The 17,559-nt window shown below is 51.7% G+C and overlaps 2 protein-coding genes across 6 annotated transcripts in view; one reads left to right on the forward strand and one right to left on the reverse strand.

Annotated features, from left to right (window-relative positions):
* The first annotated feature begins 2,050 nt into the window (after positions 1 to 2,050).
* IRF5 (interferon regulatory factor 5) lies at positions 2,051 to 12,288 on the forward strand. Of its 2 annotated transcripts, none has more exons than XM_023250551.2 (9): positions 2,051 to 2,361; positions 6,399 to 6,604; positions 8,677 to 8,866; positions 9,281 to 9,345; positions 9,848 to 9,881; positions 10,049 to 10,318; positions 10,583 to 10,975; positions 11,061 to 11,179; positions 11,452 to 12,288. In XM_023250551.2, the coding sequence occupies exons 2-9, from the start codon at positions 6,410 to 6,412 to the stop codon at positions 11,698 to 11,700; spliced, it is 1,515 nt and encodes a 504-aa protein (XP_023106319.1). In that variant the 5' UTR covers positions 2,051 to 2,361; positions 6,399 to 6,409; the 3' UTR covers positions 11,701 to 12,288. The 2 variants fall into 2 exon arrangements, with proteins under 2 accessions (XP_023106319.1, XP_006929427.1); XM_006929365.5 differs by lacking the exon at positions 2,051 to 2,361 and adding an exon at positions 2,403 to 5,090.
* Positions 12,289 to 13,185: 897 nt separating this feature from the next.
* TNPO3 (transportin 3) overlaps positions 13,186 to 17,559 on the reverse strand; it is a 78,620-nt gene continuing 74,246 nt past the window's right edge. For all 4 annotated transcript variants that reach the window (XM_023250549.2, XM_023250550.2, XM_045052736.1 and 1 more), the window contains 2 exons: positions 15,993 to 16,084; positions 13,186 to 14,355 (listed from right to left, as the gene is read on the reverse strand). In XM_023250549.2, the coding sequence (XP_023106317.1) occupies positions 16,024 to 16,084 (61 nt within the window). In that variant the 3' untranslated portion in view covers positions 13,186 to 14,355; positions 15,993 to 16,023. The remainder of the gene's footprint in view (positions 14,356 to 15,992; positions 16,085 to 17,559) is intronic.

Below are 17,559 nucleotides of genomic sequence, written 5' to 3' on the forward strand. Positions count from 1 at the left end.
GCTCCCCCCACCCACATACTCATGCACCCTGGCTTCTACCGGAATCAAGCCTCTGACCACACCCTCAATCTGCCACCCCAGTCAGGGGAAGTGGGGGCAAGGGCTGGCTTACTGCTGGGAGTAAGGCTCCTGGGGCTGTGGAGGTCTGCTCCCGTGTGGCCAGGCCCCGGTGGGGGGGGTGCGGAGGTGGGGTGGGGGATGGGGAGTGATTGCATGGCAGGTGGTCAGGTGCACCCTCACTTCCCCTTTGCTTTTTCTTCACCACAGACAGCGTTGGGAGGCAAGGGGACCCTTCTGTTTTGGAAGAGCCTGAATGATGCTCTCTGCCCCTGCCCCTTCCTCGCCATCCCATGTCTCTGTCCCAGAGTGGTTCTTCGTTCAGGTTCCCCCGGTCTGGACAAGGCAGGACCCTAGTGGAGCTCCCCTATTGCTGGAACCTCGCGCCAATGCTATGAGCTTGGTAATATCATTTCCCCCTTACAGACAGGGAATGAGATTCACGGGACCTGCCCAAGGTCACTTAGCAACAGAGATAGATGCCAGCTCAAGTGTGGTGAACTTCATGTACACATAGCCCCTGCGTGGTTCCTAACAAAGTCAGAGTCTCTAAAAGTCGGGTCCTCACCTGAGCAAGAGGGACAGTGTATAGGGGGCAATGTGCAGAATCCTAGAGTCTCATGGTCCCTCAGACTCTGTGTGGGGCATCTGACAATAAAAGAATTCTCCTGATGGCTATTGTTCCGGATAATTTTTTCTGGACGAAATAGAATATTGTTTATCAAGCATAACTGGTCTCTGGTAAAAAAAAAAAAAAAAAAGAAAAAAAAAAGGTTCCCATTTTGTGATGGCCACTTTCAATTAAATGGCAGTTTCATTTTTACAGAAAAAAATATAAAACCATCTACCTACCCACATTTTCCCCATCCACACTTTAAATTTTAAAAACTATGAAATAGTGAAATATGCAGCAGATACTATTAATAAAACTCTTGTACATAATTAGATTTCCATTTTACATTAGGGCTGGGGGTTGGGGGAGAGGGAGAGAGATGCAGAAAAGAAGAAAAAAGACAACACATAGTAAGTAATGACACAGATCAGTAGTAAAGACGAACCCAGGTATTCCTAGAGGGAAAAGGAGAGGCGAGGGGAAGGCCAAAGTTCTGATTCATCAAGTAATAATGGATTTTTGAAAAACACAGGAGCCTCTAAACTTTAAAGGGCAAATAATACTATCTAGAACTTATATATTTTAGTTGCTATCTAAAATTTGGTCAGTTAACTTGGAAATCTTCATTTATAAAATTTTTTTAATTACTATAGAAAACAATGAAAAAACAAGAGTAATCCTTGAGTAAGCTGATTCCAGTGGGAATCAGACTTTAAAATAAGAATTTCATAAGGGAAACCAGTGAGGATGAACTTTAGAGCTCAGAAACCCGACCAAGGAGAGGAAGTCAAGGTAGGCTTTCCAGAGGAGGCCATGCTGAAACAAAATTCGGAGAACAGTCATTATCAAGCAAAGAATGTTCCAGGAGAAGGAACAGGACGTATGAAGTTTGGGGCCAGTGAGTGAGACCCATTTGTGAAATCAAAGAACGTTCAGAAGACACATGGATGGTCAAGGTAGCAGTTAAGTGTGGGACAAGAGACCACGCACTGATCCTGAGAGGTCCCAAAGGCAACCAGGGAGGGAGAGCTGGGGCAGGCAGGTTGAGACTCAGAAAAAGGGACAGAATGGCTTGAGGATCCTTGTCTGCAAGCACGTCGAGGAGGGGGGTGTCCGGATCCAGATGCCAGCAGCTTGGCCCTGGAGCGACCCTCCAAGGAGCGCGGGCGGGCAGGGAGAGGACCGAGAAGGTACCTATCAGTCGGCCCTACCGCGCCCTCGTTTGTACTTTGTTGACGGCCTGTGTCTGACCCGAACTTGAACTCCCGGAGGGCGCGGGCTAGGGAAGTTCCCGGGCCCCGCCGAGCACTTTGGCTTCGTGGGGAGGGGGTCTGGGGCTGTCAAATGACTATTTTGCGGTTCCAGATTGCCGAAGGAGCCCAGTAGTCGGTCCAGGCCACCGCTCGGCCTGCCGTTTCCCCCAGAGGCCTTGGGCAGCACTGGGGGGGCCCGGCCTGGCCCGCTCTGCAGCCCTCAGTCGCCGGGTCAGAGCCGGGGGCGCCCAGGGTGGTCCCGAGGGGCAGGGCGGGGCGCCGCCGGCGCGCAGAGGCTCGGCGGCCGCGATCCAGGGGCGGGGGCGGGTGATGCGGAAGTGCCAGGCGAGCGGGAGGCGCAGCTCCGGGAGAGCGCAGCTCGGCCCCGCCGCCCGGCCCGTGCTCCCGGGCGCAGCCACGCGGGTGCATCGGAGACAGGTAGGTCTCGGCCGCCCGCGCTCCTCTCCGCGCCCTGCGGGCACCGGCCGGCGGCGGGCGGGGAACGGAGGTACGGCGGGCGCGCGGGAGGGGTCCGCGTCCGGCTCCTCCGGGCGCTCTAGCTCCCGCGGTGGCGGGGGGGAGAGGGGGCGCCCACGGCAGGGCGTGCCCCTCCGGTCTGGCGGCCTCCAAGGTGCTTCCTAAGTCTGGATCAGCCTGGGGTGCCTCACACCCGCAGCCTTCGTCCCTCAGGCACCCGGGGAGCCCGGGGACCCGGCGGAGGGGTCACCGCTGCCAGGAGCCCCAGGTCTACTCTGCTCTCCCTCCGTCTCGCCGCCGCAAGGATGGGGAGCGCCCGGGCGCCCGAAAGCGGTCTGGCTTGGGTCGTAGAGGGGTGAGCCCCTATTCCCCCCTTTTGCGCGCTTCGCATCTCTTCCCCGGGCACCTGCCAATGACAGGAATTCGGGCAGAGTGTGTGGGAAGATGGTGTCAGGCGGAGGCGCCGTCTTTTGACTAGTGGCCGAGAACAAGAGGCACTGACCCTCCTAGCAGAGAAGAATCACGGGGCGCACTTCTTGGACTAGTTTCCTTACAGACTTCCCTCGAACTTAAAAACAAAACGAGTCTAAAAGTAGAGGGAAAGTGAGATGACTGTGGCCGACGCGGGTAGAAGGTGCCCGCCACCGCGCGCAGTACTCTCTGGGCAGTCTCTGAGCAGGGGCAGGGGATGGGCGGCGGGCACGGAAGGGTGGGGGAAGAGACAGGGGGCGCCATCAGCCCGCGGAGCGTTCCAAGAGGCAGAAGCTGAGCCCGCGCCCCCGGGGTGGATCCGCGGGATTGGCCTGGGCTCCCCGCGCGCCCCAAACGGGGATAAGTGACCAGGACCTGCCAGGACGCAGGCGGGGCCGATGGAGGAGAATAGAGGGGCAGTAAGGCCACAAGCATCGTCCCGCCCTCCCTGGAACTAGCCGGTGGGGGCGCTAAGGCTCCGTCAAGTGCAGGGAGGCACTGGGAAACCACCCTTTTTTGCCTAAAGGCCTTACTTTGGGGTTTCCCCCTGCACCCTGGCCTTCCCCTGAAGGAAGCCTAGAGAGGCATCTGGGCCTCAGCTTGTCTCGGGATGTGGTCAACTCACCTGGAGGCGGTGGGATTTAGGGTCACGCCAGGCGCAGGGAACCCTTTGCCTTATCCCTGAACTTAGTGTGGGATTTACCGGGAGGCTGTGTGAATCAGACAGGTAGCAAGGGGCTTGCTGCTCCTCCCACTACCGGGCTGCAGAGCTCCTCCCCTAGGGGGTCCCTGGTCTCCGCAGGGTTCCGGGCTCCTCAGGTGGTTGGCTCCGGGGATTCCAGGGCCTTGGCGTGAATTGTGGGGCTTTCCTACCCCAGCAGAGGTTCCTGGGCTGCCCTTCTCGATGCTTCACTGTTACAGAATTCACCCGTAAGGGCTTTCTCAGGTCCTCAGCAGCCCACACCTTTTCCTTATTTCCATGGAAACTGATGCAAGTTCTTCTGGCTTTCCCCACTCTCCGGGGCTCAAATCCTAGGTGTGGGGGCCGCAGAAATGTCACCCCAAGTCTCCAGAAGGCACACGTGTTCAGCTGTCAATGAGTCAGGGCAGACCCCCTGGCCCTCTACTGAAAAATCAAGTCCTCCCACCGGCAGAGCACAGTGTGGATGGACTTTCTGAGAGCTGTGCTATAGCTCCTGAGGTGCCCGGGAAGACTGGGCCACTATTTCTGCCTGGAGAGAAAGTGGGACGGGGCCCAAACGCATTGAAATTCAGAACTGTTGGCATTAGGATAGTCTGAAGCAGATCTAAGCCCACCTCTAGGCAGGAGGAAGCCTCGCTGGGAAACACACTGAGCCTGGGCCTGGTGCACCTGAGGCAGAAGATCTTTCTTTGGCCTGCTTGCCGGATACCCTCCCTTGGCCCTGGCTGCTTGTTATGAGAGCCCTTTCTCCATACTCCCCTCCTTAGAATACCCGAAGGGATTGTACATTACTGACGTGAATAATTTCAACATCTTTCTACTGAAGAGCACTGCTGGGCCAGGCTAGGCGGCCGGGGAAGGAGTCACCCTAACTTCCTCCTTGCCCTGGGCAGAGAGAGGAGTAGGCCTGTCTGGTCTCCCAGCTCCATCACCCCTGGCGCAGCTGCGGGCCTGACCGTGTCGGGGGCTGGTCGTCAGGGAAGCTTGCCTTCCCCTCTGGGTCACCAGAGCTTTCCTCTGTCCTCTTCACATAGCCAGAATGGCAGCTCTTGGTGACTATCACCGGTCATTCTAGGACCACGGCCTCTCGTCTGAGGATGCGGGTGGGAGCTACAAATACAAATGTGGTGGGTGAGGCCATCCCCACAGCTGTGAACCACACCAAATGTACAGTGACCGTCAGCAGGGGACTGGGGAATGGGCTACGGGGTGAGGGATTGAGAATTTGGTCTTGGGGACCCAAATGTGAATTTTTCCATTTAGCTTTCCCCCAGTTCACAGTGAGTCAGATTTCCGAGTTGTCTGTTCTGGCCACTTTCATTTCCCCTGGGGCTGGGTGGAGGCTGGTGTAGAAAGGGGAACTGAACCCTCAATCTTTTAAGACCTGGGGGCAGGGCTGGGGGCTCTCCTAAACTCCCTGTCCTAGCCCAGAGCTGGGCACTGCCCTGAGGAGAGGCCCGCAGATGGAGACTTCTTAGCAGCGTGGAGGTGGCGCTTAGCAACCACAGCCAAAAAGGTACTGGGCAGGGAAACCGAGGCCAGGGCTCCCAGCAGGCCTGGAATGATAGGGTCCAGGCCTGAGAGATCATCTTGGTCAATCTGCCACCTAAGGCAGGCCACCTGGAAGCCCACCTGGGCGTAGGTACCCCCCAGAAACCAGTGGCTCCCAGGCCGAGCCTATTGATTGCATAGCTTTAGCTGTTAAAATTTTTTTCAACCTGGGTCGAGTCTGCCTCAGTGGAGGCTGTCCAGGTATTGACTCAAACCCTAGTCCTTTTGTCACATGGTGGTGCCACAAAGGATAGCTCTTGTCCCTACCCACTAATCCAGACGCCCTAGTTCCTTCAGCCATTCCTTCCCCGACAGGCCTGCCCCCCCTTGGACCCTCGCCTGTGTCACAGCCCCAGCGGCCTTCCTCTTGTGTCTGGTCTTAACCCCCCTCAGAGGCGAGAGCAGGGCTGGTCGGGGGAGAAGTAGCTGGAGGACAGAAGCTTCCAACATCTGAGGTATATCAGTTGGCTGGTATTTCTCAAGTCCCACTTAAGGCTGCTGCCCTGGTGAGGCAGGAGGTAGACTGAGTGGGCTGATGGGATTTCTCTCAAGATGTCCAGGTGTGGGGAAGCTTCATCCTTGGAGGGAAACTGAGGAAGAAAGGAAGCTCTGAAGAGTGGGTGTGAAAACCCTTCCTCCACTCACATGCTGGGACCTGGTCCTTGGCCAAGTTTCCTAGAAGGGGGCATAGCGAGGGAGTTCTCGGGATAAGGAGAGGGAGGGCAGAAGGGGTGGGGAGAGGAGGGGAGCAGGGTGGGGCAGGAAGAAAGCTAAGCAAGGAAGTGGCATCGGCTGCAGATGGCCTTCGGTTTGACCCCACACGGAGCTCTGGAGCGCCTGTTGCACCGGTTTGCCCCATCTGAAGCAAGGGGACTGGCTTTTTGTCCCCGTGTATCAGTCACTCACCAGCTGTGGGCTGCCTAGCCGTGGAGTGAGGCAGCAATGGGCCGCCCTGTGCCTTTGGGCCGCTGCAGCCTCACAGCAGCTGGGGAATTGATGCCCCACCTGGTAAAGCATGCCTGGGCGGGGCACGCATGCACCCCCTCTATCTGAACCCCACCCCCTCTCCCACCTCCCAAACACAAAGCAGATGCAGTGACCCTGTGACCAGAAAGCTGACAGTTGGAAAAGAGAATTGGCCGTGAGCATCTGGGCAGACCAGAGAGGAAGAGGAAGCCAGCAAATCCCTGGCTTGGCCCCCTGCACATCTTCCTGCTGCAGGGAGCGGCCAGCTGCAGAGCTTCTGATGTCCCCCTCTGGCTTGCTCCTGCAGATCCCTTTGCCATGAACCAGCCGGCCCCCAGGCCCCCCCCTCCACCCCGCCGTGTGCGACTCAAGCCCTGGCTGGTGGCCCAGGTGAACAGCTGCCAGTACCCAGGGCTTCAGTGGGTCAATGGGGAGAGGAAATTCTTCTACATCCCCTGGCGCCATGCCACACGGCACGGCCCCAGCCAGGACGGAGATAATACCATCTTCAAGGTAAGCCCAGGATGGGGGTACTCCTGGACTTCTGATGCACCCCCTCCCTAGAAGAGGACCTCCCCATACATCTTAAACTGACCGCTGTCCCAGCCGCCTTGCCGCAGGCGACCGCAGGCTTGGATTAAGGGGAGGCAGGCATAACCACCGTGTGCCTTTTTTTTTTTTTCTAACGGAGCCACGAGGTGCCCCTAAAGTGTGCCTTTTTTTAAAAATTTTTTTTATGTTTATTTGTTTATGAGAGAGAGTGTGTGTGTGAGAGAGCAAGGGAGGAAGAGAGAGAGAGAGGGAGACAGAGTATCTGAAGCGGGTTCTATGCTGACAGCAGAGAGCCCGATACCGGGCTCAAACCCATGAACTGTGCAATCGTGACCTGAGCCTAAGTCGGACGCTTAACTGACTGAGCCACCCAGGCACCCCTGCAGTGTGCCTTTTTTTAACCTTGTGCCCAGAGCAAGGTGGGGACTGAAAGGCCCCCAGGAGACCTTCCTGTAACTCCTCCTCCTCCTCCCTTTTCTTGTCACTTTCTCATCACACGAGTATGTGTGCAGTGTGCGTGTTTGGAGTGCACCTACTCTAAAAGACCACAGAATGCCCCCATAATCTTAACACGAGGAGGTAACAACTATGGACATTTTTTGCTTGTATGTTGTTTTCTGCATATGTGTCTATAAAATTCAAAAATGGAATCAACCTGGAATATCCTGCACTTTTCACCATCCAACATCGGAACCAGCTTTCCTCTGCCCTAAATGCCACGTCACTTTCCGTGACCAGTGCGGGGCTTAGCAGTTTAGATATCCAAACCCAGTTTTTGGACACTTCACATTGCTTAGTGCTTAGTGTTTCAGTGTCAAAGACCCATTGCCACGGATACCCTCTAAACTCTTACCCGTTGTACATCTTAAATGATTTTCTTTGGGATTAGTTCCTAGAGTTCAACATTGCTGCGTTGAAGAGAATCCTTACTTTTAAACATTTGGATAGGGTCTCCTTAGTCTTTGCAGGTTGATATTTACCCTTTGAAGGTTCTTTTCAAATCCGTTTCTTATTTTTGACAAGGTAACACAATTCAAAATTTAAAAAGTGTAAAATGGTTTGCAGCAAAGTCTCCCTCCCACCCCTGTCTTCAGCCACCCATTCCCTCCCTGGAGGCAGTTAGTATTGTCAGTGTCTTGTTTATCCTTCCTGAGAGATTTTTGTGCATGTGTGCAGATATGTACCTATGTTTTCTCCTGCTTTTTACAAAATGATAGGTGTATACATACCCTCCTGTACCTCGTATTTCTTGAAGATTATGACATGTTAGGATATCAAAAGCCCCCCCTCCTTTTTTTTTCTTGCTGCCCACTATTCTGTTCTAAGGATTGGCCATAATTTAACTAGTTCCCATCGAGGGACATTTATTTGGGGTCTTCCGCTTTTACAAAGAGTGCTGCAATGAATAAACCTTGTTTATGTGTAGAATTTTGTGTGGATGCTTCTGTACCCCTAGGATAAATTCCTGGAAGTCGAATTGCTACGTTAAAGGGAAGAAACCTTTGTAATCCTGGTATTAGCCAACTGACCCTCAAAAATAATACCAACGGCTAAAGTGTATGGAGCCTGTCCAAAGGGCAGGCACAGTTCTGAGAGCTTTGTGGGCCTTGGAGTCTCTGCTACCACCCTGTGAGGTGGGCACTGTGATGAGGACATCACAGCAAAAAGAGGCAAAGTGACATGCCCCTGGCACAAAGCTGGTGGGTGGCAGTTTCCAGATTCAAACCCGGTCCCACTCCAGATCCTATGTTCTTATCCACCATTCTCCTTAGAGATTTTACCTTATTTACCCTTGCAGGAGCAGTGGATAAGATGCCTTTCAAAGCACTTAGGTTTCCTTTAGTTTCTTGGAGTCCTAAGGGCTGGGAAGGCCTAGAGTCGTATCCCCTACCTTGCAGAGGGACACTCAGGTCAGGCTGTGTGTCCCTGAAGGTCTCACTGGCTCAGCAGTGACTCCCAGAGGCCAGGAGGGGCTGGGGCTTTGGCGAAGGTCGAGGTTCTCTGTGGTTGCCTTATCTTTTCTTCCTGCCCAGGCCTGGGCCAAGGAGACAGGAAAGTACACCGAAGGGGTGGACGAGGCAGACCCGGCCAAGTGGAAGGCCAACCTGCGCTGTGCCCTTAACAAGAGCCGTGACTTCCGCCTCATCTATGATGGACCCCGGGACATGCCACCTCAGCCCTACAAGATCTACGAGGTCTGCTCTAATGGCCACGCTCCTGCAGGTATCACGCCTGACCCCATGGGCCACCTAAGGAAACTGTGCGGGAAGGGGCAGGGCCCTGGGCCTGCGAGGTCATTACACCCCGGGCTTCCAGGAGTGGCCTGCGACAGACCATTTGTGAGGCCCGGGATGGCTTGGCACAGACCAGGCTTTGTGTCTATCTTGCTCACCTTGCCCTTGTTCTTGGCTCCAGTGAGTGTAGGTCTAGTGGCCTGAGGAGCTTAGTGCCATGGGGTCAGAGAGGTCCCTAGTGATTCCTGGTGGCTGTGTGGCCTTCCACCTTCCTGTTTGGGCAGCTCTCGGCAGGGAAGAAGCCACAGCAGGAGCTGCCCCATGGAGCCCTGATGGCCTTCTCCCATCTCCTCCTCCTCCACTGACTGCGTTTCTGTTTTTGTTTTCTCTCCCTGCTCTGCAGAGTCACAGCCCAGTGAGGATTACGCTTTTGGTGCAGGAGAGGAGGAGGAGGAGGAAGAGGAAGAGGTGAGCTCCGGGCCACTCTTGGCAGTGTCTGCGTGCACTGACATGGTGGGCCTTGTTACGGCCTTTCTGCTGTCCTGCTCTGCTTTAGGATTAAGCGGCCCCTTTCCTCCAGGGCCCTACTGCCCTTTCTGTAGCTCTTCTCTGGAGCTTCTTCTTGGGAGTTCTGATAGGAACACAGTCACCACCCTGAATCTCCTTAGGGTTTTGTTGGCACAAAACATGACCAGATGTCATCTGACACACCCTCAGGAGTTGGGGCTGAGTAGGTATTACTACCTGTAGAAGGCAGATGAGGAAACGGAGGCCCTGAGAGCTCACTGACCTGCCTGGGAGGGCAGAGCTGGGACTGGAGGCGGGGTCTGGCCTTGCTAAGCTGAACACTGGGGAATTGCCTTTTGTGGTGCTCATGTGTTATTTCTTTAGCATCAGATCAATTCATTAACCTGGCCTCCCTTCTCTCTCTCTGGCCTCTTCCCTTCTCCTTTGCCTGTCTTCTCTTCAGCTCCAGAGGATGTTACCAAGCCTGAGCCTCACAGGTGGGGCTGGGAGGTGGTGTGGTTGGGGGCCTAGAGTAAGGAGAAGCCGCAGGTACCACAGGCACGTGGGAGGGGGCTGAAGGGAGGCCCAGGGCCAAGAGTAGGTGGGCCTAGGGGGCGGTTACCAGAAGTGGCATTAATGCTCTGTTTGCCCCCACCCTCTGTAGAAGCAGTGCAACCTGGCCCCCCCATGGCACCCTATTCCTTACCCAAAGAGGATGTCAAGTGGCCACCCACTCTCCAGCCACCTGTGGTGCTGGGCCCTCCTGCACCAGACCCCAGCCTCCTGGGCCCCACCCCTGGCAACCCTGCTGGCTTTGGGGAGCTTCTCCCTGCGGTCCTGCCGAGCCTGCAGCCTGGGTCCCTGGCTGCCAGCCTGCCCCCCACAGGCGAACAACTCCTGCCCGACCTGCTGATCAGCCCCCACATGCTGCCTTGTAAGGACCCACAGGAGAGCTGGGGGGGGGGGTGCTGTGTCCAAATACAGTGCTGGGGGGGGGCGGGTTTGGTTGGTTTGCAAGGGTGGAGGATGAAGAGCAAAGATGCTCAGGCCAGTCCCTCCTTGGGTGGGGGGGGGAGACAGAAGTGGGAGAGCTGACTAGATAGATGGCCTGGCTGCTGGGCAGAGAGCAAGTCAGTGGGCTGCAGAACGAGGAGGCACAGGGCTCACAGACTGGGCGGGCCTGCCCTCTGCCCCACAGTGACTGACTTGGAGATCAAGTTCCAGTACCGGGGGCGGCCACCCCGTGCCCTCACCATCAGCAACCCACAGGGCTGCCGGCTCTTCTACAGCCAGCTGGAGGCCACCCAAGAGCAGGTAGAGCTCTTTGGCCCCGTGAGCCTGGAGCAAGTGCGCTTCCCCAGCCCTGAGGACATCCCCAGCGACAAGCAACGCTTCTACACAAACCAGTTGCTGGATGTCCTGGACCGCGGGCTTATACTCCAGCTGCAAGGCCAAGATCTGTATGCCATCCGCCTGTGCCAGTGCAAGGTGTTCTGGAGCGGGCCCTGCGCCTCAGCCCACGGCTCACGGCCCAACCCCATCCAGCGGGAGGTCAAAACCAAGCTCTTCAGCCTGGAGCATTTTCTCAATGGTGAGGGACCCACATTATGTTCCTCCTGGCTTCCTGTCGTCCAGGAGCATGGTTCTAGCCTCTAAGGGTCTTGATCTTGCTGCAGAGCTCATCCTGTTCCAGAAGGGCCAGACCAACACCCCGCCACCATTTGAGATCTTCTTCTGCTTTGGGGAGGAGTGGCCTGACCTCAAACCCCGAGAGAAGAAGCTCATCACTGTACAGGTACACCACCATCTCATCTCTCAAGCCCCCACTCTGCTTTGGCTTGAATATTGGGAAATCCGAGGGCTCAGCTCTTGCCCCAGGGTGGAGGCTCAGGGCTCTCTGAGCAGTGTGAACTTGGCGGCCAGTGATAATCAAGGCCCAGGGCTCTCCACACGTAACTAGCCTTTGTATGAAGTAGAAATTGGTGGCCCTTCTTCCTGATGGATGCCTCAGGCACAACTGGATTTGACAGTCCCGCCAAGGTTCTCCTGTCCCTCTCTGCCTCCCAGGTGGTGCCTGTAGCAGCTCGGCTGTTGCTGGAGATGTTCTCAGGGGAGCTTTCTTGGTCAGCTGATAGTATCCGGCTACAGATCTCAAACCCAGACCTCAAAGACCACATGGTGGAACAATTCAAGGAGCTCCATCACATCTGGCAGTCCCAGCAGCGGTTGCAGCCTGTGGCCCAGGCCCCTCCTGTGGCAGGTCTTGGTGCTGGCCAGGGGGCCTGGCCCATGCACCCAGTCGGCATGCAACAATGAGACTGCGGATACTGACTGGCACGGGCTTCCCAGGTGTCTGTGTGGATTCATGTGGAGGTGCAATGGCCCCAGTTGGCACCTGATTGGCTCGCAGGTCCTCTCTCTGGGTCTTCTGGAAGTGGATTTGTGCTAAGGAGAGGGAAGAGAGCTCTGTGTTCCAGGCTCTCCTCGCAGCATCTGAGGGAAGCTAGAAGCCACTTTTGCTTTCAGGGCTCAGTCTTCCTGGATGTGCCTCGCCTCTGCTCACTCTGGAGGAACTCAGCCATCAGCCCTGGTGAGCAGAGAACTCCCCCAACCCTAGGGGCCTAGCTGAGAGGGATCTGTCCCAGAGTGGCCCACCCTTGTGGTTGCCCCCCAATTCCTCAGGCAAAAACAGTCAAGTGCTGTGGGCCATGCTCTCTCAACAGGGCATGGGCCTGATCTGATTTGGGGGTTCCCTAGTTTGAGCCTCACACCCTCATATCTGAGACAGATATGCACATAGGTATTATACCAGATGCTTAAGGCTGGCAGCTACCTCCTTGCAAGAACATGGAATAGAAGTGGAATTTTATGTATTTTTCAATTAATAAATATTGAAAAGATCCAGTTGCTTCCATGCTGTTCTACCAGACCCGATTTCTGATATCAGCTGGCTCTATTTCCCCTAGCACCTGCCCTCCATCTCTGGGGCCATGACAGAGGGCGGGTCTGCCTTCTAGGTTGATGAGTCAGTAGGGCGCCAGGAGCACTGAACTGGCTGGCTTTGCTTTCCAGGAGGAAGCTAGCTGAAGTAAGGGTGTGGATTTTTAAATGTATGCAGCCTAAGATCCTGTCCAAGTCAAACTCTGAGTACAACCGATGTTATGCAGGAAGGTTTGTTTCATTGGTTTCAATATTAGATAGAGCTCTGCAGTCAAGCTTATTAGCTTAAAACCCAATTACTTTAACATACTGAATGATCCTATTTATATAAAACTAAAGAAAATGCAAACTGATCTACAGTGACAGCAGATCAGTGCCTACTTGAGCATGCGGTGGATGGTAAGAGGCATGAGGAAACTTTTGGGAGTAAAGGTATGTTCACTATCTTGTGTTAATGGTTTCATGGGTGTATCCTATGTCAAAGCTTATCAGCTGTATAACTTCAATATGTGCAGCTTATTCTATGTCAAGCATACTGCAATACAGGTTTCTTTTTTTCAAAGACCAAATATTGTACTCAGTAGGTTAGGAATTAATCCATCTACTTGGGTGGCCACAGGAGAAGGAATATACATACCACAAATGTAGCATGAGCTTTAGGGTGAACTAGAAGAATAAAAGATGCAGAATGAGCCACTCCCCTGAAATATGAAGGGTCCGTGGCACCAAGAGCAGGGGCCTGCTGTTTAAACTCCATAGGCAGCCGTCTACCAGGTAATGGCTAAGACTGCTCACTCGTGTCGTCTAGCTGTATCATTTCAGAGCTCTGAGGCAGTAAAAGGAAGGAAAAACAAACACTGATTAAATTTTAAAAATTTATTTCTTTTCTTTTTTTTTGTTTGTTTGTTTTGTTGCTGTTGATTTGTTCTTGAGATGGCTGTAACACCAGACAGAACAGTGCCCTCAAATCTAACACCTGTGCAGGGCTGCAACTCCTTTAAAACATTAAGATCAGCTTTGGGCTTCCCTCTCCCGCCTCACCCCCCAACAAAGTCAAATAATTTCCACATTTTTTAGTAAAATACAGTTAGCCCTGTAAACACTTTCCCTCATATTCCCACCCACCCTCCTTTTCCCCTCTCTCCTGTCTGTGGGTGAAAAATTAAAAAAAAAAAAAAATTCTTAAAAAAACCTAAAACTTAGAATATACATTTATATCCCACTCACCCTAATTTTGGCTGATGACAACCCACTGTGGATTGGAAGTGGATTTAGAGATTGGATAGAGTCAGGGTTGGGATATACATGAATTTTGGCCCTCACAGGTCCTGGTATCACTGATGTGACCATGATATAAAACAAACAGGCTCCTCGTCTGAGCAACTCTAGAGGTGGGAAGAAACGCTGGGAGAGTGCGATAAATTTCTACTCGTTTTCGTTAAAAGAGGAGGGGGAAAGGGCAAGAAGGGAGGGTGGGAGAGAAAGAGAGGAAAAAACAATAGAAAACCTTAAGAGAGGATCCTGACCCTTTTCTTCCAATTGCAGCAATTTCATCTGAATTCCCATTTTCTCTAAGTAAATGGTTTCTGCTTCATAAAAATTTGTACTTTTATTTTATTGTATGTGCACATGCATGTTAGCATGTGTGTGTAGGTACGTGTGTGTATGTGTGCATGTCACTGCTGCCAAGTGAACGTTTCAGTTCTGGTTTCAGTTTAGTTTTCCTTTTTTTTTGTTTCCTTTTTTATTTCTTTAAAATTACTTTTCCTTTTGAAACAAGTTCACCAGGAAACCAGCTCCCCTCCCACCACACCGGACAGGCCACAGCCATCTTTTTTTAAACCGCGCTGATTTTCCCTCACACCCCCAAACAGGAACTCCTCAGGATGGCCTCTGAAGGCTGGAGTCTCTCCCTGTCTGGCGGGACGCCCTGGTGGCGGTGAAGGCCCCTCTGCCACAATGGAGGTTTCTGATTGTGGGACACAGTCTGGTTTTTGTTTTCTTCCTGTCTTCTAATTAAAAAAGACATTCCTGACAAAAGAGAGGAAACGGTCAATAATTGTGGTCCAGGACATAGTAAGCTTCTTATAAAGTCAAGGCAGACGTTTCTCTACTTGCTCAGGTACCTCATTCTACCCTCTGCAACAAGGACTCAGTTTAAAAAAAAAAAAAAAGAAGAAGAAGAAGTTGGATTTTTTCCTTGTGATTTCAAGACAGCTTCTGCTTTAACGATACAGTCTGCAGCCCTTTTCTGATTCTGAGTGTGCTGTGGAAACTAGGGAACGTATGTTGGGGGTAGAGCGAACCAACAGGTCCAGGCTGCCCACCCCAAACCAACCACAAAATATCGATTTCAGTCTGTTTATATACTGGGGTTTCATGCAAGAGTTTAGCCTGAAGGAAGACTCTGCCTGCTCACAAAATTTTAAAAACCACTGATTCAGTCTGTATGAAAAGGTACTCTGTAAAAGTATTAAGTACCATGGTTAAAAGTGAGGACTCTGGCACCACAATGTCCACACCTGAATCGCAGCTCTATAAATTACTGACTGTGACAATCACAAATCGTTTAACATTTGGAACCTCTATTCCCCTGTAAAACGGGAATTAAAACGGTCACTAACTCACAGAACCGCCTGAGGATTATCTTACAAAGCACTGGAAACAGTATCTGACACACAGTAAAGGCACCATAAACGTTAGCTATCAACATTCATAGCTGTCCACTAAGAAGCCTGAGCGTATCAATGTTAGCTATTCCTGACACTGCAAAACTTGAAGATCCCAAACGATACCACTACTTATTAAAGAACCAAAGTTTAGAAATAATTTCTGGTGTGGTGAGGCACTGCTGAAGAGTCCCTTAATCTACTGGTGCATTTAATAACAGAAACCGCCAGGGAAGTGCTGCACATTCATTGAGAATTGCCTCCTGGGAGAATAAATTCTGCCTAAGACATCAAAGGTGGGGCTTGAGAGGAGAGCTGCCTCTCTTCGCTCAGTGAAGAAATTGGCACCCAAATCCCACTACCCAGTCCTTTCGGTCCTCAGTTAAGCTTCTTGCTTTACCTCAGAACGAGTGTTAGGAAGCACATGGAGAAAAACTGATGCTCAAGAGCTAGACAAAGAGGCTTTCCTACACCTTCCCTATACCTCTGGCCTTGGTCATTTCAGCATTCAGACGATAAAAGTGATAAAAACCTGGCATTTCAGCATCTAGACTATAGAAGTGGTAAGAATAAGTATCTTTGCTCATTGATCTAGAAGGTCAATTTTAGGGAAATGGTGTCATGTAGTCACAGTCAACTTTCGGTCAGCACTGTTTTCACCAAGGTAGCCAGGTTAAAAAATACTTATTCGTTTAATATACACATTTACCACCCTAAAATGTCTGTAAGAAGATTACAGGAAGATTTTTATTTATTTATTTATTTTAGCTCTTCTATAATAACTTTCCTGTGGGGGTGAAGACGGCATGCAAAAGAAGCTGACAATACTGGCTGCCTTAGCCCAAGAAAATCAGGGCCCTGCATTTCCTAGCTGTTCGGCAGTGTTAAACTGTGAAGTCCTTCCCTGACCAGCTATAGTAATAAGTCCCATGATGGGCATTAAAACCTACGTCATCCCCAAGCATTCCTGACAGCCAGGGAAAAAGCTGAGACACTCACCTGGGTGACAGGCACAGTGCAGGAGTGCGAGCTATCGAAACAACCTGGTGAAGTCTCGCAAGGCCCAGCAAACTTGTTTACATTCCTCAGCACTGGAAAAGAAAAGGCAGGATGGTTCCCTGACTCAGGAGAAAGATACAATACGCTGAAAAACAACCGCAACACTGAAGTACACAGAGAAGGATCTCAGCTCTGCTTGGAGCTCTCTCTACTGTCTCTTGACTGCTTCTGATCTTTCTGTAACTCAAAGGCAAATACTAACTACTGCATATGATAATAATTATATGCTGTATGGTTTCCAAAGAGTACATGGAGAAAAACTGCCAAGGTTTGAATCTTGGGTCCACCACTCTTGGGCGAGTTACCAAGCTGCTTCAGTTGCCGCATCTATTACTGACCTCATAATGTCTGGAGGATTAAATCAGTTCAACACTTGGTTGAAGTCCCTGACATAAACACAAGAAAGCCAGAACTCCCAAGTAAAAAAGCAAGCATATCCACCTCAGGCTGATAATTTTAACTCTACAAGCTGAACTAAAAGACCCTGGTTTCCTCGTTCTCTTCCAAAGGCAGATTTTGTTTACAAAGCCCAGTCCGGCAACTAAGTCTCTATCAGTCATTGATTTTCTAGTTGAACAGGCTGCTCAGGGTTTCCTCCTGTGGGAGGAGAAGGGAGAGGAGATAGGAAAGGCTTAAGACATGTAGAAAGGGAGAAGGAGGAAGCAGGACTTGGTCCTTAGGCAAGCAGTGAGATGGGGTTTGAATAGCCCAATATTCATCTGACCCTGTTTTTTCAAAAGGCCTCTTTTGTCCAAAACGGTCACCAAGAAATCAGTTGACGCTCGCTTCATTCTTTTGTTGTCAGTCTGCATAACCAGTGTTGGTAACTAAACATAAAGCTAAGCTAAAAACAGTGGAAAAGGAAGCACTTCCTAATATGCTCATCCTTCTGCAACCCTCTCTTTGGCTCAGAAAAACTTAGGAACCACAGACTCCCACCTAGGGTTCATCTTCAGAAGAAAAGTGCTCTCTCCTTCTCTTAACAGTTAAACACCCGGGAAGGAATTGCTAACATAATGACTCCACAGAGAAGAAGGTGGAATGAGAACTATCCCCTTAGTGCCTACATCTGGATTTCCCCACCTATTATAAGGTCTGAAATATCATTATGAACCTTGATTTAGACTCCAGGATTCGATTCAACAGAATATTCTAGAAACTCTCTTCCAGTCTCTCTTCATCTTAACAATGTAATGAAAATGATGAAGTCTTCTGGGTTTACTGAAATTCTGCCATTTGTGAATTTAACATGTTTCAATACAACCATTACCTTCCTCAGTCTATTTCCAAATCAATACTGACTACAAAGGAGGTAGTTGGGGCGGCGAGCACATATCGCTCATGCTTCCACTGTCACAAAGGAAGATGTGTAACCCAAAAGAAGCCACTGTGAGGCATGCTATTGTAACGAACTACGGTAACAGGAAACAGTTAAACTGTGGGACAGCAATGGGGACTTAAGATTCTTTTGCTATCCTAAAGCCTTATGTGTTTTAAATTCGACCCT

This window comes from Felis catus, chromosome A2 (assembly GCF_018350175.1).
Source record: "Felis catus isolate Fca126 chromosome A2, F.catus_Fca126_mat1.0, whole genome shotgun sequence".
NCBI classification, from domain to species: Eukaryota; Metazoa; Chordata; class Mammalia; order Carnivora; family Felidae; genus Felis; species Felis catus.